At 45.6% G+C, this 21,175-nt stretch overlaps 3 protein-coding genes and 3 long non-coding RNA genes across 13 annotated transcripts in view; 4 read left to right on the top strand and 2 right to left on the bottom strand.

Moving 5' to 3' along the window:
- Window positions 1–155: 155 nt before the first annotated feature.
- On the bottom strand, window positions 156–1,857 carry LOC115572746 (uncharacterized). Its single transcript, XR_003982147.1, has 2 exons — window positions 1,426–1,857; window positions 156–834 (listed from the first exon to the last, which is right to left on the bottom strand). It is a non-coding gene; the product is annotated as an uncharacterized LOC115572746 (long non-coding RNA).
- Window positions 1,815–15,251, top strand: dnajc1 (DnaJ (Hsp40) homolog, subfamily C, member 1). The gene is made up of 12 exons (XM_030403120.1): window positions 1,815–2,102; window positions 3,116–3,217; window positions 9,621–9,667; window positions 9,890–10,055; window positions 10,165–10,262; window positions 10,341–10,434; window positions 10,545–10,629; window positions 10,787–10,950; window positions 11,096–11,215; window positions 11,393–11,441; window positions 12,522–12,910; window positions 14,858–15,251. The coding sequence occupies exons 1-12, from the start codon at window positions 1,947–1,949 to the stop codon at window positions 14,924–14,926; spliced, it is 1,539 nt and encodes a 512-aa protein (XP_030258980.1). The 5' UTR covers window positions 1,815–1,946; the 3' UTR covers window positions 14,927–15,251.
- On the bottom strand, window positions 9,862–20,503 carry LOC115572745 (uncharacterized). Its single transcript, XR_003982146.1, has 3 exons — window positions 20,370–20,503; window positions 19,228–19,231; window positions 9,862–9,875 (listed from the first exon to the last, which is right to left on the bottom strand). It is a non-coding gene; the product is annotated as an uncharacterized LOC115572745 (long non-coding RNA).
- On the top strand, window positions 11,550–12,515 carry LOC115572738 (uncharacterized). Its single transcript, XR_003982129.1, has 3 exons — window positions 11,550–11,697; window positions 11,899–12,376; window positions 12,441–12,515. It is a non-coding gene; the product is annotated as an uncharacterized LOC115572738 (long non-coding RNA).
- On the top strand, window positions 15,930–18,188 carry c21h7orf25 (chromosome 21 C7orf25 homolog). Of its 2 annotated transcripts, none has more exons than XM_030403125.1 (2): window positions 15,930–16,083; window positions 16,613–18,188. In XM_030403125.1, the coding sequence occupies exons 1-2, from the start codon at window positions 15,952–15,954 to the stop codon at window positions 17,885–17,887; spliced, it is 1,407 nt and encodes a 468-aa protein (XP_030258985.1). In that variant the 5' UTR covers window positions 15,930–15,951; the 3' UTR covers window positions 17,888–18,188. The 2 variants fall into 2 exon arrangements, with proteins under 2 accessions (XP_030258985.1, XP_030258986.1); XM_030403126.1 differs by having other exon boundaries at window positions 15,963–16,117.
- LOC115572697 (E3 ubiquitin-protein ligase RNF31) overlaps window positions 18,362–21,175 on the top strand; it is a 41,449-nt gene continuing 38,635 nt past the window's right edge. For all 7 annotated transcript variants that reach the window (XR_003982125.1, XM_030403087.1, XM_030403088.1 and 4 more), the window contains exon 1: window positions 18,362–18,532. Coding sequence is in view for 6 of the 7 variants with exons in the window: in XM_030403087.1 (XP_030258947.1) it covers window positions 18,488–18,532 (45 nt within the window). In the remaining variant the exon portion in view is untranslated. The remainder of the gene's footprint in view (window positions 18,533–21,175) is intronic.

Genomic DNA, 21,175 nt, shown 5'->3' with positions numbered 1-21,175 from the left:
TATATGAAATGTAAATAGTAAACAATGAAAAGAAAGCTACACCCAAGAAGAACATTCAAAAGTTGAATTTGAGGAATTCTAATTCAATAATGTGTCAGCACCTTATATGAATGACAATAACATGTTACAATGTTTTAAGTATCACTTTATCATCTTCCCTCAGGAAACTAACCCTAACCCAGCAAAAGAGGATAACTTCCACTTCCAAATGTTGATAATGCTAAACTGTGAATTCAATATTCCACTTGATTGATTGATTATAACTGCATATGTAAATAATATATAATATGCCTTGTAACATGTCATGCCATGGTTCAAAGGTCAGATCAGTTCAGTCAGCACCTCCAGGTCACGAGAAGGAAAAAATATTTACATTCCACAATTTTTGTTTATGAATGCTTGTTCGATGGGCCCCCTCAGACTCTAGGATCGCCCCTGGTTATGATTCCTTTCTTGTGACAAATGTGCTTAGGGTTATTCGCTTTGGACAAAAGCGTCTGCTGAATGCCCTAAATGTAAATGTAAATGTCATTTCTTTGATACTATTTTTGTATTTTAATTTGTAATAGATTAAATATGATGTATTCAGTTGTTCAGATCTTCATGTCTTTTGTGTGGTTTTAAGATAATCCTCCAGGTGTCGCTGCAGTCACCGCTGGAATACTGACATAGAAAACTTTTATTTTGTCCCGAGATCCAAACGTGGGCTGATGGTGCTGCTGCGGACTGACGGGGGTGCTGCTGCAGGCTGGAGGCGGTGTGGGTATTAGTGTCTGTCCTCCAGTATGTCGTCCAGTTGTACCATCATGGTTGATTCCAGATCCCATTGTTGACCTAAAGTTTTTGAATAAAAGCAAATCAATGATGTCAGAGGATGTAGTAAAGGAGGTGAAAGTCTGGCAGAGGCTGGTGACCACCTACACATTTATACAGACGGGTCAGCGGATCATGAGAGTGGCAGTCGGTATTAGCAGACCTGAAGTCGGTTATAAAGAAGGAAACAGAACTTCAGATCATGTCTTCACAGCAGAACTGGTGGCAGCTCTGTGGCATTAACATGGGTTGAGGACAATAAACAGGGAAATTCAATCATGTGCAGCGATTCAGCAGCAACTTTAACCACAATAAGGGAAACTAAATCCAAGTCCAGACCTGATGTAGTTGTAGAACTCTTACAGTCTTTGTTCAGAACTCACAAGGTGGGTTTCTGTGGGTTCCGGCACATGTGGGTGTGAAAGGGAACGAGGAGATGGATGAGACGGCAAAGAAGGCGGTGAAGGAGGAAAGAGTGCAAATTCATTTACAATATGGGGCACCGGAGTACACAGAGAGAATAAACAGGTCTCTAAAAGAGAAGTGGGGGAAGGAAAAGAAGGGAAGGGCGAACTTTACAGTGCAGGAGAGAGTCAGTAAAGACAAGAGCACCGTTAGCTGGAGGAGAAAAGACTCTGTAGTCGTCTCAAGATGCAGGCTGGACACTGTGGGCTGAGGAGTGGGCTGGTTCTGATCGGGAAGCATCCTGATGGCTCATGTGAGTGTGGAGACAGTGAGACAGTAAAACATGAACTACTCCAGTGCAAAATATACTCCAGCCAAAGAAGGACTCTCTGCAGGACACTTGGAGCAGACGGGGAAACAGTTTTTAACATGTGCACGCTTCTAAATCTGGATTGTTGGGTTCAAACAAAGAAACTGGTGGATTATCTTCACAGAACAGGACTGCACAAAAGGATCTGATGTAGGTCTTAATAACAAACAGTAGGGGCAGCAATACACCATAGCTGTGCCTAGTCTGCCTAACTACAGAAGAAGAAGAAGCAGCAGCAGCAGCAGAAGAAGAAGTAGAAGAAGGGCAGTATTTCCGGGTCGGTCATCGCTGAGCTGGCTGTAGCACTGGCTGCTCTGTAACGGTGTTTTGTCCGACTTGTTGTAACGGTGTCTCGGTGATGGGGGTCTGTGCGGGTCCCTGCGGGTCCTTATTGGTCTTCCTGAGCCTGCTTGTCTCTTCGCCCCCTCTGAGCGCATGGGACGCGGATCTGGAGCTGCTGGACCTGGTGGAGGAGATCCCACAGACCTTCTACCAGTTCCTGTCCCTAGACCAGGTCCGTGCTAACTGCTAATGTCTCCATGGTAACCGAGCAGCCGCGAGCTGGTTGCTAATGCTAATAACAGCTGAGCGCCACGCACACATAGCGGGGCTAAGCTATGTAGCATTTCAAGCAGAGTAGTGATTCCTGTTGGCTCCAGCTGGTGAAATTAGTTCAGTTCCAGATGTGTGACTGAGACTAGCCAGCTCGGGCTAACAGCTAGCTCGGGCTAACAGCTAGCTCAGGCCAAGTGTTCAGCTAGTTCCGTGTAATGTAACAGGATGTAGTTTGTGGTGAATTACGTTAAACTGCAGGTGATACAGGTAAGTAGAACCTTTCACACCGCAGATGACCCCGGGCTCATCCTGGGGGAACTTAACCCCTCTTCACACACATGTTGACCCCGGGGCTAACAGCTCTCCTAGCCCGGGCTCAACAATGTGTGTGAAGAGGGGTTAATTCTCCCAGGGTCAACTGTTGGCACAGAGCTAAGACTACTCACTGTTACAGTAATACAACCTTTTATAACAAGCCAATCCACACAGGTAAGTCCACCAGGTGTGTCTGACTGAAACACTGGCAGGTGATCTATGAGGTAACAGCAGCAACCAAAAGTGTTTAATTACATGACAACAGTGGTGTAACTGAGTACATGTACTCACTTTTTTTTGTTTTTTTTAAAAGAACCTGGGGCTTTATTGACAGAGCAGCTTAAGATATGACAGGAAACAGGATGAGAGAGAGGGGGAGTGACACACAGCAAAGAGCCCCAGGCCGGGACTCCAACCTGGGGCTGCTGCAGTGAGGACGGAGCCTCTGTACATGGGCATCCGCTCTACCAACTGAGCTAAACGATGCCCCGTAAATGTGTAACACTGACATATTTAATCTGTTAAGATCAGAAACTGTGTCCAGGTTCAGGTCTGTCTGTCTCTCTCTGACCTGTCTGTCTCTCTCTGACCTGTCTGTCTCTCTCTGACCTGTCTGTCTCTCTCTGACCTGTCTGTCTGTCTGTCTGTCCGTCTCAGGATGCCTCAGCAGCAGAAATAAAGAAGGCGTATCGTCGGCTGTCTCTCTCTCTGCATCCTGACAAGAACAAAGATGAAAATGCTGAAACTCAGTTCAGACAAGTAAGACACACACACACACACACACACACACTCTAACAGTAGTGTACCAGTGATAAACCTGTAGCATCTCCCTCTTGTGGCAGTGAGAGTGTTACGACCCAGCTCGGAAGCAACATAAAACCAGGTGTAATTGGTAAATTAAACTTATTTATTCACCAGAAGCGGGATTGTCAAAAAAACCACAAACAATATGTGAAGGACAGAGGGCCTGTGAGTGCTGTTTAAATCAAAGAAACAAATATAACCAAAAGAGGACTCGTAAAACTGAGCTACTGTTGTTAAACAGAATGAAAATAAAACCTCCCTGTCTGGAGCTGGTGATGCAAGCACCTGAGTAGCCACATTTTGTTGGAGCTCTGGCGCACTTATCCTGCAATATAGGCATTTTTTATTCTGGGTGGTGATAAGGCTGCTCGATTATGGCAAAAATCATAATCACGATTATTTTGATTAATATTGTAATCACGATTATTAAAAATGATTATTCATTGAGAACAAGCACTTATTGAACTTTGAACTCTGGTATTTCTTTTAACACGATCAGTTTAAACTGAAAAAAAAATGCAAATAAATAAGAGAAAAATATATCAATAAAATGAATTAAATAATATGCAAAAATAAAAAAATAAACACTATCCCGGTGCGGCTCGACCAGAGGTCCACTGTTGTGGCAAAATATAATGCTGCTGACGTGGTGGTAACACATAGTGTGTCCTTCACTGAGGACTGTGTGGCGGTGGCAGGAGGTGAGGCACTTTTCATTTTTGAGTTTTTTTGTTCCTTCACTACTTGGTCATGTATTACTCTGTGTGGACTTTAAATGGTTAAATAAATTGGTGGTGTTCCCTTGAGGTGCAGACACGGTCGCGGGACATATCTTGCACAATATCTTCGTTTGTTCTGAGTCAGACTCCTTGAAACTAAGTGTTTCCACACCACAGAATTAGCTTTACCTTTCTTCCCGACCAAAGGCTGCCTTTCTGCCATCTTCTACCGTCTTCTTCTACACTGGCGCTACACACCGGCGTGGCTGAAAGCGTCAATTTTCAGGCGGGGGCGGGGTGGAGTGCACAGGTGGAGATGGAAGGGTTCGCTGCATTTACCACACAAGACACGGCGTGCGGCAGAATGATCGCTTTATTACGATTATCTTGTTTTCATGATCGAGGGAAGCCGAAATCGAAATTGAAATTCAATTAATCGCCCAGTCCTAGGTGGTGATCAATCTCAAGAAAAAACGGAGTGACGACTCCGGTTGATGTCCCTAAAAAACGATTTTTGAGCAAACCTGCGGGTAAAATGCCTACTAAACACCTTTTGAAGAAGAAGGATACACCTGTGGCTTCCCCCAAGACGACGATGCTATGCTAGTGGCTAATACTAGCGGAACAGAGAATTTTAGTGGTGGAAAATGCGTCTACTGATGCTGATCAGTGCTTGCTAGCTTTGGAAAAAACAGCGAGGGAGCTGACAGAGCGGCTCCACGATTATGAGAATAGAGGTCGATGCAAAAACCTGAAGATTATTGGCCTGCAAGAGAGGCTGGAGGGGACAAACCCAACAACGTTTATGGAGTCTTGGATTCCCCAGCTCCTAGAGCTGGATACCAAAGCTGGCCGAGTCAAGTTAGAAAGGGCGCACAGGCTCCCCAGTCCCCAGACTTCAAGATTTCCATGCGCAATGATAGTGAGGTTACACAACTTCAGTGACCGGCAAAGGGTGATGGATGCTGCTAGACGACTCAAAGACATTCGACAGGACGGAGCGAGGATTCACTTCTTCCCGGACTTTGCTACTGCTACACAGAAATGACGATGCGAATACGACCAGGTACGGAAGAAGCTCCAGAACATCGAGGGAGCTCGTTATGCCATGATCTACCCCGCTTCCCTCAGGATTACAGTGAATGATATGGTTAAAACCTTTGATTTTCCAGAAGAGGCCTCAGCATTTGTTGACTCTCTGTAGCTGTCCAATGATGGACAGGTGAGGTGAGCTACTAATTGCCAGGTGCTTTACCTGGGGCTTTCAGAGACCATCTTTCGCCGTAACTTCCTAAAATGTTCCCCCGCTGAAAGACTCTTGATTCAGACCGGGATATATCTTTCAGGAAGAAAGAAAGAAATCTCAGTGGGTATTATTTTGTATAGTCATCTAGAAATATATGGGCGGTATTTATTCACGCCGCACCCGTTAATTACCTCCCATTTAAATTACGTGATGCTTCACGGTGTATGTTTACTTTTATGGAAGCATGACGCTCACAAGATGCTCTTAAAGATACCAGACTTGAGAGGCAGGTCTGAATGTTTTGTTTTGTTTTGTGGGTTTGACTTTTATTTCTCTTGTTTTTGATATTATGATCATTCTCACTGCCATCAGGACCAGTGCCCTACCAGCTGTGTTTTTTCTTTCTATTTTATTTTCTTTTCCTATTGGATTTATATAATGGTTATTATTAGTGTTGGGGAAACTACTTTGCAAGCGTAACTTGTAAAACTACATGTAGTTCAGCCTGGCAGCAGTTTGAAGAAACTACATTTTTACCCCTGGAGAAATGTAGTTTGTAAAACTACTGCTAAAAAAAAGTAGCTTTAGCAACTACTTACACTCATTTAACTCAGCGTTAAATAAATCAACATACGTTGTATGTGAAACAAAATTTAATAGCCTAGCATTCACATGCCAGAAGAAATATGACTCTCAACTCGAGAGGAAAAAGTCGAAAAAAGTCAAAATTATTGTTGTTTTCGGCTTGCAGGGCTCACATGTGAACACGTAGGTCGTGTCTGTAGGTGCATCTATATCCAACATGTGCTCAATATTGGTAACTTATATGAGGTAAAAAATACACAGTTGTAGGCGGAGCAGCGTCCGTCCTCCCGCCTGTCCTACCAACTCTTCGTCACCGGCAAAAACTCAGTTTTTGTGTTGATAGAAATCACCATGATGGTCAGCCCTCCCGATCGTCCCCGAGTCATACAGCGACCTGTTTACTGATGCCGATAATGTAATAATGTAATTTAGTGCGAAAAACGTAACTCTTTCATCTTCCAGGATGTTTAGGGGGCCAATCACTACACATTATAAACAGTCCGCGGGTTTAGATTGACAGGGGGGACACCTGGGAAGCACCCCGGCGTCATCATCGTGATGTACCGTCACGTCTCTGTAGGAGCGGCAGCGCAGCTTTCTGTGTGAATTACTTGGCGGTTCGTCTTTATTCCAGCGGTGCTTCGCTCTGTGTGAATGGCCAACGGCGGAGAATTGACGAACCGCCGCTGCAGCGTTAATGCAGCGTCTCTGTGTGAGAGGGGCTATTCTCAGCCTCGCAGGTACTACCACTTCCTGTTTGGGACGACGCGTTGACGCAAATTATTCATGTTGACGAATATATGTCGTCGACTACGTTAACGCGTCGTCCCAGCCCTAAACCCAACAAAATCTATACCAGCTGTTTTTGGAGGTAATAAATCAATTTAGTAAATTTTCAGGGTATAAATAAATTGGCTGCTAGCCGCTAGCTACACGGCCCACCTCCAGAGGCGACGGACCGGACGCATCGGCACGTCCAAAACCGGACCTAGGGTAAATAATGTCCGCCACGCTTTTTCGCGAACATTGCCGTCACGTTTGCTTTGTGTCTGGTGCAGGAAGAAACGGTAAAAACGGGCTTTTGTCACGAAAGTGTCCAAGTAGCAAGTTTGGTTGTTGAGGAACAGGAAGTTGTGGGAGGGACGTAGGCGGATGATTGACAGGCAACGACGGTCGGTGTACAGACAGCGATAGTGAGAGTTGAGAGATTTGTGACATTTAGCGTGTTTGGAGTGTGTAGTTAGTGTGTTATGTAGTGTGTTTAGTGTGTAGTGGAGTCGGTTTTTTGTTTAATGAGTCAGAATAATGAGGAGAAGCTGAATGTGGAGCAGGCAGTGCAGCTCTCAAGGAGCACAGGCAGACCTGAGCATTGCCTGCATTTAAATGTAAATAGTTACATGTAACTTCGTTAATGTTTAAAATGTATGCACAAATTTAGCAAACAACAATTTATATTTGCATTATACTTGCATAAGTAAATAAAAATGGTTTGTTAAACATATTTGTGGTTTTCACAGTAAAAAAACTTTTTCTACTCGGATTTCATGTTTTTTTGTGATTTTAGGTCCATTGTGTTAATACAGTATGTCAAAATAAAAAAATAACTGTACAGTCACACATGTGAGGTTGTGCTGAAAATAATGACACCAAGTAAATAGCTTTTAAGGTGAAATATAATGGCAAAATCAAAAATAGTCAGAAACGGCCAATTATACCCTGGAATATCAGATTTCACTACAAACCTAAATATCCCTGACGTCCCACCTTCAAACACAGCCTCATTTGGCCATCCATGAAAAAGCTGCTTAACCTCCCACTTTTTTTATAGGAATACACTTTTCTTACGGGCACTGCACTAGTTTGACCAAATCCGACAGAAATATGGTCTCCCCAGCAATCACTTCTTCAGGTATCTGCAAATTCGCAGCTTCATTCAGAATCAAAGCAGGTATAACTTTGACTGTCAGACCTCACACATGTAACGTTTACTACTTGGTAGAGGCAAGAAGGCAGTTCTCAGCCGGGGACATGCTAGAGCTAGAGAGATCTCCATATGTAACAGAACCAGAGAGACCCAGTTTAGAATATTACATCGTTTGCAGATAACACCTCAGCTCAGACACAGGATGAATTCAAGTTTGTCTGAAAAGTGTTCTAAATGTCAAGTAGAGGTAGGAAGCTATAGGCACTGTATGTGGACATGTATCCATGTTGAGGAGTACTGGGGTAAAATTGTTAGCAAACTTCATTTGATTTTTAATGTCCAGCTTTATGCCGATCCTCAGGTTCTTCTTCTCGGCCTGCCTAGTTAAAGGGTCTCATCAAAGAAGGCTGCTCAGTATTCTCACATTTGCTGCTCAGAAAAATATATTGCTTAGATGGATTGATAATGTTCCACCTACAATTAGGGGTTGGCACAAAGTAGGGCTGCACGGGGTGTCGTTTAGCTCAGTTGGTAGAGCGCGTGTCCCGTGTGCCGAGGCTCTGCAGCGGACCCAGGTTCGACTCCCGGCCTGGGTCCCTTTGCTGCGTGTCACTCCCCCTCTCTCTCCCCCTGTTTCCTGTCATATCTTCAGCTGAACTTTCAATAAAGCCATAAAAAGGCCAAAAAAATACTTAAAAAGAAAAAAAAAAAAGGTAGGGCTGCACGATATATCGTTTGAGCATCGCCATCGCGATGTACGTGTGTGCAATAGTCACATTGCAGGGCCTGTGATGTAGGACGCAAATGAACTCATCTAGTTTCAAGGGTACCTGACACACACACAGCGATCCACCAATCACATTAGTTCTTAATCAGAGTGCAGAAGCAGACCAGCCCCTGCACATGGAGTGAGTCGCTGGTAACAACATTGAAAAATGAGCAACGAACAAGAGAAAATTGCGAAAACGAAGACTTGGTGCCAAAAAGAAAAGCAGCTTCAGTTATCTGGAATTATTTTGGACACAAGAAGGATGATATTGACCAAACACGTGTTCTGTGTCAACAGATGCAAGGCACCGTTGACACAGATAAAAGCAGTACCATACACACCGGGAGCTGCTGGTTTTCTCCATACATTTTTTTGAATGCCTGAAAAATGTCCTCTCCCTGTGCGCGTTCTTTCATGGGCAGTAATGTTAATAGCTGCTCTTCTTCAGTCATATCTGTAAACACCATCTGAATATATCCCTTCTTTTGTTGATATCAATTGAAGCAGCTAACCAGGACACTTGGCTCGCTTGTGTTTTGCAGTAGCTAGCGCGTTTGCGCGTGACGCCTGACCCTACAAGAAGAGATCTCAGACTGGCCGTCCTGTACGTCAATCAGGTGGCATAGACTCGACCTGTTGTAGAGTGCCCTCAGGTGGATGCCAGCACTCATAATATGGTTGGAAGGTGTTTTCGGTGTTTTTATTTTATTTTTCAAATATTCATTTATCGGCCATAATAAATGCCGATACCGATAGTTGCCTAATATCGGCCGATAATATCGGCCTGCCAATGAATCGATCGGGCACTATTTCTCATAGTGTGTAATCCCAAATGAACTTTTTGAACATGTGCAAAGACGCCTACTGCTGAGTATCTACTCTCCTGGAAATATAACAGTAGAAGAAAAGCTTTTAACCAAAATGTACTTTGAAGAATCAATCAAGCGTTTCTTCTGTTGTTCAGGCCATCAAAGGTTTGCACCACCCCTCTGTAGCCCCGCTCAAACTCTTACTGTACGGGAAATTACAGAGCAACTGATGTTTACTCTTAACAACCATAAAATCCATCAAATTGAATGTTTAATTCACTCAAAGGTTTGTTTTTTCATTTTCAGCTGGTCGCCATTTATGAAGTCCTGAAGGACGAAGAGAGACGACGCACGTGAGTCCACATACAGCAACCCTCATCCAATCAGAGGACAGCTAGTCCCTGCACATCTACATCTAGTTTACACACCTTTACATAATACTCAGACCACTGTAACTAGTCTTCAGTCAAGAGTAACTAGTCCTCAGACACCTGTAACTAGTCCACACTTGTAGTTCCTCTGAGGACTCTATAGATGGAATGCTCTATGACTAACACATTTCTGTGGTTCTGCAGGTACGATGACATCCTGGTGAATGGCCTTCCTGATTGGCGGCAGCCGGTCTTCTACTACAGACGAGTGAGGAAGATGAGTAATGCAGAGCTGGCTTTCCTCCTCTTCCTCATTCTCACTGTGGGACACTATGCAGTCATCTGGTCCATATACCTAGAGAAACAGTTGGTAAGACAGCCAATCACAGCACAGCAGATATATAGACAGCCAACCACAACTCAACAGACACTCAGCCAGTCAATCATGTGATCTGATCATCAATCCTTCATGTTTCCAGGATGAGCTGCTGAGTAAGAAAAAGAAAGAGAAGAAGAAGAAGCTTATCTCCAGACCTGCAGAGGATCTCAGGTGTATCGGCCAGGACCGGACTGACAGGTATCACTATGACATCACCTCTGTACTTTCGGTTTCCTTGGTTTGTTTGCGTTTGTCACTGGTTGGTTGTTGTTTCAGAGTTCAGGACCGACCTCACTGGCAGGACATCCTCCCTCTGAAGCTGAGCATCTGGCTTTACCTGTCCATCAAAAACCTGCCACAGACTGTCCAGGTACAAGATGAAGCAATGCAGACATGGTTTCTGGTCTGGGTCCTGGTCTGGGTCCTGGTCTGGGTCCTGGTCTCAGTCCTGTTCTCAGTCCTGGTCTCTGTGTGTTTCAGGAGGTGAAGCAGTACTATGAAGACTACCAGCAGATGAAGCAGCAGCAGAGAGAAGAAGCTGAGGCTGAACAGGAAGTTACCCCAAGTAAAGACTGTTAATCAACAGCTGGTTATAATTTCTGTGAATCAGTAATAAGACTGTAAACGTACTGTTCACTTCCTCAACTTCCTGTCTAAGCTCTGTCACCTGTTCTCACCCTAACCCTCCGGTGAGGTTAACTTCCTGTCCACTGTCTGTTCAGGGGAGAAGAAGCCAAAGGTCAAAAAGCCAAAGGTGGAGTTTCCTGTTTATGAACCATCATCGGAGAACTTGACCTGCCAGAGTTACGACCAGACCACATCCATCGAGGAGATTGAGGACCAGATGGATGACTGGCTGCAGGACCCCAGAGCTCCAAAGAAGAAGGTGTGATGTTATTGATCAGTTATATTTTGTGATCAGTTCATACTATTGAAGACACAGCATGTTCTCAGGCTGCAGACCAGACTGAAGTGAACCACAGATGTGACAGACACCTGGATGATGTCTCTCTCTCTGTTTATGTCCTCAGCCTACAGTATGGATGGAGGATGAGCTCAGCCTCCTCAGCAGGTTGATGGTTAAATTCCCTGGAGGGTCTCCTGGTCGCTGGGAGAAGATTGCTCATGAACTGGGACGATCAGTGACTGATGTAAGCCTGTTTCAACTGGTTGGATCATACTGGGGATAAGTTCACTGTACAGACGGGCAGAACCAGTGTTCCACTCTGGTCGCTGACTTATGTATCTAATGTCAGAGTAACTGCGGCTGTTGGAACCATCATCTGATTCCTTCAGTGATCACAAACTGAATCTGTTCTCGTCCACAGGTGACGACTAAAGTCAAACAGATGAAAGACAATGTGAGCCACACGCCAGGTAAATTCTGATCATGTTGTGGCTGTCAGTTCTAACTGTCACTGTCAGGTTCTTACTGTCACTGTCAGGTTCTAACTGTCACTGTCAGGTTCTAACTGTCAGGGTTCTACTGTCACTGTCAGGTTCTACTGTCAGGTTCTACTGTCACTGTCAGGTTCTACTGTCAGGTTCTACTGTCACTGTCAGGTTCTACTGTCACTGTCAGGTTCTACTGTCAGGTTCTACTGTCACTGTCAGGTTCTACTGTCACTGTCCGGTTCTACTCTCAGGGTCTACTGTCACTGTCAGGTTCTACTGTCCACTGTCAGGTTCTACTGTCAGGTTCTACTGTCACTGTCAGTTTCTAACGGCCACTGTCAGGTTCTACTGTCAGGTTCTACTGTCACTGTCAGGGTTCTACTGTCAGGTTCTAACTGTCACTTCAGGTCTACTGTCAGGTTCTAACTGTCACTATCAGGTTCTACTGTCACTGTCAGGTTCTACTGTCAGGTTCTACTGTCACTGTCAGGTTCTACTGTCAGGTTCTACTGTCACTGTCAGGTTCTACTGTCAGGTTCTACTGTCACTGTCAGGTTCTACTGTCAGGTTCTACTGTCACTGTCAGGTTCTACTGTCACTGTCAGGTTCTACTCTCAGGTTCTACTGTCACTGTCAGGTTCTACTGTCACTGTCACTATCAGGTTCTACTGTCAGGTTCTACTGTCACTGTCAGGTTCTACTCTCAGGTTCTACTGTCACTGTCAGGTTCTACTGTCACTGTCACTATCAGGTTCTACTGTCAGGTTCTACTGTCACTGTCAGGTTCTACTGTCACTGTCAGGTTCTACTGTCAGGTTCTACTGTCACTGTCAGGTTCTACTCTCAGGTTCTACTGTCACTGTCAGGTTCTACTGTCACTGTCAGGTTCTACTCTCAGGTTCTACTGTCACTGTCAGGTTCTACTCTCAGGTTCTACTGTCACTGTCAGGTTCTACTGTCACTGTCAGGTTCTACTGTCAGGTTCTACTGTCACTGTCAGGTTCTACTGTCAGGTTCTGTTGTCACCATCAGGTCGTGCTGACCACGTTGTCTGTGTTTCAGGTTTGGTGAAGCTGTCGGAGCTTAAGGCACCTCTTCCTCCTGTGAGGTCACTTCCTGTTGCTGACAGTGTGGTGACTCAGAGGGGGGGAGGAGCCTATGAAGAGGAGCAGGAGGAGGAGGAAGAGGCAGCGGTGGCAGTCAGGAGGAGAAACAGGAAGACTGCAGCAGAAGTGGGCGAGTTGAAGGTCAGAGGCCGTCGGCAGAAAGATTTCGACCCAATGGCGGTGGGGGAAGACGAGGTGGACCCTCAGGACAATAGGGAGAAGGCGGACCCTGTTGTCTGGACTCAGAACCAACAGAAACTACTGGAACTTGCTCTGCAACAGTTTCCCCGAGGCACTGCAGAACGCTGGGACCGCATCGCGAAAGTGGTCCCTGGGAAGAGCAAGGTGAGGCTGAAGACCTGTCTACCTGTTTCACCATACAGGTAGTCGGACTGTTGTATGATTGATTGACTTTGTTAAACCCGCAAACATCTTGACTAAGTCTCCAGCAGCAGCACGAGCACATAAAACTAGGGCTGCTCGATTATGGCAAAAATCATAATCACGATTATTTTGATTGATATTGTAATCACGATTATTAAAGATGATTATTCATTGATTTGAGAACAAGCACTTATTGAACTTTGAACTCTGGTATTTCTCTTAACATAAGTTTGACCTGAAAAACAAGAAAAATGCAAATAAATAAGAGAAATATATATCAATAAAATGAATTCAATAATATGTAAAAATAAAAAATAAACACTATCGCGGTGCGGCTCGACCAGAGGTCCACTGTGGTGGCAGAATATAACGCTGTTGACACTTCTCTTGCAACTTTTCCACGACATTCATCATAAAGGGCAGGCAGCGCAGTTCTGCTGATATGGTGATGTGATGGTAACACACACCGCTTGTCAATGTGTTAATCAGTTTATTGAACCCCGGGTCTCTAACGGTGTTGATGGGTCACATGTCTCTGTCAGTCATGTATGTGACGGCATCCGTTATTTCTTTATGCCTGCGGGAGCTGGGTGGAGATGAGGTGGCATTGTAACGTGTGTCCTTAATTGAGGACTGTGTGGCGGCGGCAGGAGTCGAGGAGCTTTTCATTTTTGAGTTTCTTTGTTCCTTAGATCCTCCTTGGATCCACTGCTTGGTCATGTATTACTCTGTGTGGATTTTAAATGGTTAAATAAATTGGTGATGTTCCCTTGAGGTGCAGACACGGTCGCGCGACATATCTTGCACAATATCTTTGTTTGTTCTGAGTCAGACTCCTCGAAATCGAAGTGTTTCCACACCACAGAATTCACTTTACCTTTCTTCCCGACCAAAGGCTGCCTTTCTGCCATCTTCTACCGTCTTCTTCTACGCGTTTTTTCAAAACATGCACTGGCAATACGCACCAGCGTGGCTGACAGCGAACATTTTCAGGCAGGGGCGGAGCCGGGTGCACAGGTGGAGATGGAAGGGTTCACTGCATTTACCACACAAGACACGGCGTGCGGCAGAATGATCGCTTTAATATGATTATCTTGTTTTCATGATCAAGGGAAGCCGAAATTGAAATTCAATTAATCACCCAGCCCTACATAAAACTGAGACAGATTAACAGTTCATCAGGTTAAATACAAAGACACACCATCGCACCAAGACCAGGTGACACAGTGGAAACATTAGAGTGGAACGCTTTGTGTTCATCATCCAAAGTGTCCTAACATGTTTGACATCCTCTAATCATAAAATAAGATGGGCTGGTAGCTGTTGTACTGTGGAGACGAGTCCGTAACGAGATCTGACAACCCAGATGTCACTTCTGGTGAGTTAAGTGAGGCTCCTGCTGCGGATCTCTAACTTCAGTGATGGTTACACCTGGTCTAAGATCACTTTGTGGTTGGTCTGCAGTCTAATCTCAGTCCAGTCTTGTGTCTCTGTAAACTCTGTCTCTGGTATCCAGCAGCTCCTGATGTGGAATCAGTCCCTGTAGCTGCTCTGACTGTATCTGAGACTTCTGACAACTCTGTCTGTGAGGCTGACGCTCTGAACCCGAACACATAAACATAAGCTGAAAGTCACTGTAAAGCTCTGTGAAGCTGAGAGGAGCTGATTCCTCTGTAGTAAAAACAAGTGATTTCATGGCATCATTGCAAGGAGAAAATATATATTTGTAACGTTTGTTTCAGATGTGTCGTTTTATTAGGAAACTAGGGTTAATAATAGATAAACAATCCAGAAGTGGAGGACACACCTGGTCACTCTGAGCCCTCCAACATACACACACATTGTGTCTGTGATTGTCTGATCATTAAGTGATTGGTTAACTGATTGACCCATGTTGTTTTCTTCCAGGAGGAGTGTATGATTCGTTACAAGATGTTGGCAGAGCTCGTTCAGAAGAGGAAACAGGCCAAAAGCTGATAAAAAGACATGAACCTTGACTTGGCCTCAACCTGCTGTGACCTCCCGACCCCAGGTGACCTGTCAGGTTAACTGTCAGCAGTGTGTATTGTTCTGTTCAGGTGAGCTGCCTCCTGATTGGACTGAATGATTTATATTTTTTAATCTGTGTGACGTGGCGTCTCACCTGCTCAGCTGTGTTTTTATAACTTGTGTCAAAGGAAGCAGGTAACTTGTCTAAACCCACCTGATCAATGACCTCACAGCTTTATGTGCCTTAGCTCTGCTCAGCATGCTGTCAATCAACTTCTGTTCAACTGATCAATAAAAAGTATTTATTATCTCCTGTGCTGTTTTATTTTTTCTGTTTGTTCTGCTCATCATCTGTAATGACTAACAAATGTATAGTTGGTCTGCAGTAAACCGTTGAGTCTACAGGGCCAGTCATCAGCCAAGAAGCATTCTGGGTAACAAACAAGAAAACTGAACTTGTTTCAGTTTGTGGAAAGTATTTCACATCTCATCCAAGAGGCTTCTTCAGTTCTAACCAACAGGCTTTTAAACCCTGTATGTACATAATGTAGGAGCGTCCTTACAGAGTCGTTACGGACACCTGTGGGTCAGTCAGGCTAGGTGAGCTCAGGTGTGAATGGTTGTTGAGCTGTCTGGAGAGAGAAGTCAGTACAGCACAGTAGACGGGTGAGAAGTGATGTCTAAGGCCTCCTCTGTCCAAACAGTCGTTCCAATAAATCACTGTCCTTCAGTTAAAAGACGGACATTTCACAGTATAGAGACACAGCCGACCGCTAACTGCAGCTGCAACATGTGAAGGATAATTATTACCAAATATCTTTCAGTGTGTATCCATGTTAGTAACGCTCAGACAGTTTTATACAAAGGCTTTAATTCACATTTATCACGGAAGAGAAAACGGCTGTACACTGACTGAAGAAATGTGAGTTTGGCTGTTAGAAACGTGTGAATACAGATGAATAACTAATATAAGATAGAAATGATGGAGTTCACCGACTCCAGAAGATGGCAGTATGAGGCGGCGGCGGCGGCAGCAGCAGCAGCAGAAGAAGAAGAAGAAGAGTCGTGTTCTTCCTGACAGTAGAAGAAGGGTTAGCCAGTTAGCATCAGCGTTGGCATTAGTTAGCTTATATCTGAACACGAACGTACGTATTTAAAAGTCCACACGTCATTGCTGCCGTAAGTCAACGTCACATTGGTTTTGAGGCTGTTTCAGACGTTTAATCTGTTTTAAAAGACCAAAAATACGATCTGATAAACTCCAAACTGTTGAAGTTAAGCTAACCGGCTGCAGCTAGCTGCCTGACGTCGGATTTCGCTGTGAAAACAGTTAGCGTCAAAGCTAATCAGAGCTAACGAACTGATATTAATGTTCAGATTTAATGAAAACACTCGGGATTGATTGTGTGTGTGTGTGTGTGTGTTATATACACATCATGACAACTACATCTAACCTGTCAGTCACACACTGGTGATCAATAAAGCTGAATGATTAGTTGATCGTTTTTATGATAAAGGAAATATTTGTGGGATAATGATGATCGGACAGAACGTGACGTCATATTTGATCAACATTGGAAATGATCAAGAGATTCATGTAGAACCAATCGGCTCAAACCAACCAACCTATCTGTCTGTCTCTTCTCTCTACCTGTCTTGTCTGTCTGTCTTCAGGTGGGATGCAGCAACATGTCTCTCCAGGTGACGTTGCAGCAGAGGATCAGCTCTGCTCAGGTGTTGCTGCAGCGGGCGGAGCAGCTGTGTCCGGGGGCTGAAGGTCACCAGAAGCTGTGCGGTAAATTGCGGGCTGAGCTTCGTTTCCTGCGGCGTGTGGAGTCGGGAGAGTTGCAGGTCAAAGAGTCTCACCTGCACAGCACCAACCTGACTCACCTGACAGCCATCGTGGAGTCGGCCCAGAGTCTGGAGGGCGTGGTCGCTCTGCTGCACGTCTTCACCTACCAGGACGCCGCGGGCAGCAAGCAGACTCTGGTGGTGGATGTTGTGGCGAACGGCGGACACACTTGGGTGAAGGCGGTGGGCCGTAAGGCAGAGGCTCTGCACAATATCTGGCAGGGACGGGGCCAATATGGAGACAAAAGCATCATCAGTCAGGCCGAGGACTTCCTGCAGGCGAGCCGCCAGCAGCCTGTCCAGTACCGCCACCCCCACATCGTCTTTGCCTTCTACAATGGTGTCTCCTGCCCTATGGCCGACCGCCTCAGGGACATGGGAATCTCTGTCCGCGGGGACATTGTCGCCGTCAATGCCGTGGCGATGGAGGAGGGAAGAGAAGAGGTAGAGGAGGAAGAGGAGCCTGATGACGACGAAGAAGAGGAGGAGGAGGAGGAGCAGGAGGAGCAGGAGGAAGAGTCTGAGCTGACCCGGGTAGACCGTGGCACTGTGGTGGCCAGCCTGGCATTTCCTGCTCAGGTGCAGGTGGAGGAGTGTCGGCGCGTGAACCTCGACATTACCACGCTCATCACGTACGTGTCATCGCTGAGTCATGGCCGCTGTCACTTCACCTTCAGGGAGCCAGTACTGACAGACCAGGCAGCCCAGGAGCGTCGCCTGCAGGTGCTGCCGCAGCTCGACGCCTTCATGCAGGGGAAGGAGCTGTTTGCCTGCCGTGCCGCTGTCCATGACTTCCAGGTGATCCTGGACACGCTGGGCGGTCCAGGCGAGAAGGAGCGTGCTCAGAAGCTGCTCGCTCGCCTCAACCTGGTGGATGACCAGCCCTCGGAGCGCACGCTGCAGCTCACGCCCAGCGCCAAGGTCAACCAGCGCTCGCTCATGATCTTTGGAACCGGAGACTCTCTAAGAGCCGTCACTATGACGGCAAACAGCCGATTTGTGAGGGCGGCAGCCAATCAGGGCGTCAGATACAGTGTGTTCATCCACCAACCGAGAGCTCTGACTGAGGGCAAGGAGTGGAGGGCCACACCCATCTGACAGAGGCCCCGCCCACCAGAGACAGAGACTTCCTGTGCAGGGGCTGATTGGGTTAATGAGGTGTAAAAATAATGTTCATGTAAATATGATTGTTAACAATCTATATTCAGAGATCAATAAAGCATACCTGTAACTTCCTGCTCTGCTGTCATTTGTTCCAGGGGGTAACATGGCAGCAGGGGGGCGTGTCCTCATGTACCTTCATGTCATTACTTTAATTAAATCTTTAAAATAAGAAAAGTCTGATGACTCAGAGCTGTTAATATGTTAAAGCTTGAAAATAAATTAAATGTGGAATAAACAAAGTTCTTCTGATTGATTATCACATATTTGGCTACAACATGACTCCGCATTGATTCTATGACAGAGATGTTGTCAGATAAAGTTTTTCATTCACTAAAGACAATTAAACTATTGAAATTCAGATGATGAACCTCTGCTAAAGTCAGCCTTCTCAGTGCTTTTAATTTGAAAGCCTAAAAGCGGATGTGGGTGTGTCGTGTTTAAATGAGTGCCTCCGATCGGCAGACAATTAGCCTGTTAGCTTGTTAGCTAGTTAGCAGGTGGATATGAGTTAGTGAGTTGATTTCTTTTGATAAAATGCCGAGAGTGAGAGCTGAAGAGGAGCTGCGGACTCTGACGGAGGTGAGAGCGCAATTTTAACCCTCAGACTTGATTCAAAATCAAACTTTGTTAGAGAGAAACAACTTCAATAACACGACCTGCTGCTAACCGGCTAATTCCACAAGATTAGCTTGATGCTAAAAACAACCCGGTTAATGCCCCCCCCCCCCCCCTCCTCTTTCTCCTTTCTTCCTCCTCTCCTCTCCACCTCCTCCTCCTCTCCTCTCCTCCCCTCTCCTCTTCTCTTCCTCCTCTCCTCTCCTCCCCTCTCCTCTTCTCTTCCTCCTCTCCTCTCCTCCCCTCTCCTCTTCTCTTCCTCCTCTCCTCTCCTCCCCTCTCCTCTTCTCTTCCTCCTTTCCTCTCCTCCCCTCTCCTCTCCTCTTCTCTTCCTCCTCTCCTCCTCTCTCCTCTCCTCTCCTCCTCTCTTCCTCCACATCTCTCCTCTCCTCTCCTCCTCTCTTCCTCCACCTCTCTCCTCTCCTCTCTTCTTTCCTCTCCTCTCCTCCCTCTCCTCTCCTCTCCTCCTCCTCTCTCCTCCCCCTCTCTCCTCTCCTCTCCTCCTCTCTTCCTCCCCTCTCTCCTCTCCTCTCCTCTCTTTCCTCTCCTCTCCTCTCCTCTCTCCCTCTCCTCTTCTCCTCCTCCCTCCTCCTCCACTCTCCTCTCCTCTTCTCTCCTCTCTTCCCTTCCTCCTATTCTCTCCTCTCCTCCTCCTCCACCCTCCTCCCCTCTCCTCTCCTCTCCTCTTCTCTTCCCCTCTCCTCTCATCTCCTCTCCTCCTCTCTCCCTCCACCTCTCTCCTCTCCTATTCCTCTCCCCTCTTCCTCCTCCCCTCTCCTCTCCTCTTCTCTCCTCTCTTCCCTTCCTCCTCTTCTCTCCTCTCCCTCCTCCTCTTCTCTCCTCTCCTCTTCTTTCCTCTCCTCTCCTCCTCCTCCCCTCTCCTCTTCTCTTCTCTCCTCTTCTCTCCTCCTCCTCCCCTCTCCTCTCCTCCCCTCTCCTCTCCTCCTCCTCTCCTCTCCTCCTCTCCTCTCCTCTCCTCAGTGTCAATATGTTTGTGTTCAACCAGGGTGATGCTCAGGCTTTGAAGGACACCCTGTCCTAATATGAAAAGGCGTCATCTGCTTGGGTGAATTGGGCTAAAAGTGAAGCTTTGTGGGTTGGACACAGTAATAAACAGGTAATGCCAGGTCTGCCTGGAGGACTCGAATGGGGGAAAGAGGGACTGAAGATATGTTGGAAGTCTTTTTGGGCACAGAGGGCTTCCAGAAAAAGAATTGGGAGGGAGTGAAGGAGAAAGTGTGTGCTCGGTTGTCTGAATAGAAATGGTTGCTACCCCAGCTGTCATACAGTGGAAGAGTTCTAGTTGCCAGTAATTTGGTTGCCTCGACCCTCTGGCACAAACTAACAGCACTGACACCACCGAGAGGCCTGATAGAGGACATTCAAAGAGCCATCCTGGACTTTTTCTGGTCCGGCAAACACTGGATCCATGCAGCTGCCCTCTACCTACCTGTGGCTGAAGGGGGACAGGGACTAATCAGCATCCAGTCTAAGATCGCCTCTTTCAGACTCAGAAGAGCACCAAAACTTTACAGCTGTTTCCCAAGCTGGTGCGACACGTTGGCTGCTGAGAAGAGCTGGCGGCTGGAATACAACTAGGGCCCTATAAAATCTGTTTTATTTTTTCCCAAATTCCGTTTAGATTTTTGGGAATTCTGTTTTTTCCATTTAAATTTTGGGAATCCATTTTTTTTTTTTTTACCTTTTACTCTTATTTTACTACTAAAACAGTGTTTCTTTAATGTAAATGACAAGATGTACACAAAATAAACAGAAATTACCTTAAATGTATTGAGGTGACAGTACTGTACCGTAGAGTACACTAAAGTGCATCAAAAACATCTGATTTCATCATGTCTTCATACAGTAGTATATTTTGTGTTTTTATGGGTTTCATTTGGGTTTCATTGAATAAAAACATGGTCAGCTCTCAGGCAGATCCAGTAAATGTTTGCATACCAAAATTGTTCTGAAAATTTAAGTTGTAAATATTCAAAAAATGTGCAAAGATGAGCAACAAAATGAGAAATTATACTCTTGACGTTATGTCAATTACTATGGAGCCAGAATGGTGACTTTAAAATTTGGCATCCAAAAAAAAAATTGGCATTGAAAACAAAACCAGTACTGAAAAAAGAAACATTGTCATTGAATCATTTGTATTAAAAACAGTTGTACTGGCATTGAAACAAGTATTGGCACTGAAAAAAGAAACTAATTAAAATAATTCAAATCCGAAAATCTTATCATTTTATTTTATTGGGATTTTTTTGTATTTTTCAATGACAATCTTCAGATTTTTTCTTCATGTCACTTTTTTTTCAGTGACAGATTTTTTTACAATGTCAGTTTTTTTCAGTGTCACTGATTTTCAGTTTCAACTTTCTGTCACTGTTTTGGCGTCGAGAGGGCGGGGCCTGAGGGGAGGGGCAAGTAGAGCGTGGTTTGTATATCATTTGAGAAGGTAATGGACAGCAGCCTGCGGGAAGGCGGGGCTGGACGGTCCAGCCATAATACACCATTTAGGGCCCGTGTGCTGGCCGTCTCTGGGCAACACAGAGTCCAACTACCTGGCGGACTTTTCTTCAAGCTCTCTCCCTGATGTGT

Source organism: Sparus aurata, chromosome 21 (genome assembly GCF_900880675.1).
Source record: "Sparus aurata chromosome 21, fSpaAur1.1, whole genome shotgun sequence".
In the NCBI taxonomy this organism is placed as follows: Eukaryota; Metazoa; Chordata; class Actinopteri; order Spariformes; family Sparidae; genus Sparus; species Sparus aurata.
Note: the sequence above shows the minus strand (reverse complement) of the source record. Positions and strands in the feature narration are given on the sequence as shown.

Coding starts and splice junctions, on each gene's coding strand:
- c21h7orf25 (XM_030403125.1), top strand. CDS start 15,952: ATGAGGCGGCGGCGGCGGCAGCAGCAGCAGCAGAAGAAGAAGAAGAAG. Junction 16,084..16,612: donor GCTTATATCTGAACACGAAC/GTACGTATTTAA, acceptor GTCTGTCTTCAG/GTGGGATGCAGCAACATGTC.
- dnajc1 (XM_030403120.1), top strand. CDS start 1,947: ATGGGGGTCTGTGCGGGTCCCTGCGGGTCCTTATTGGTCTTCCTGAGC. Junction 2,103..3,115: donor AGTTCCTGTCCCTAGACCAG/GTCCGTGCTAAC, acceptor TGTCCGTCTCAG/GATGCCTCAGCAGCAGAAAT. Junction 10,263..10,340: donor GGCCAGGACCGGACTGACAG/GTATCACTATGA, acceptor TTGTTGTTTCAG/AGTTCAGGACCGACCTCACT.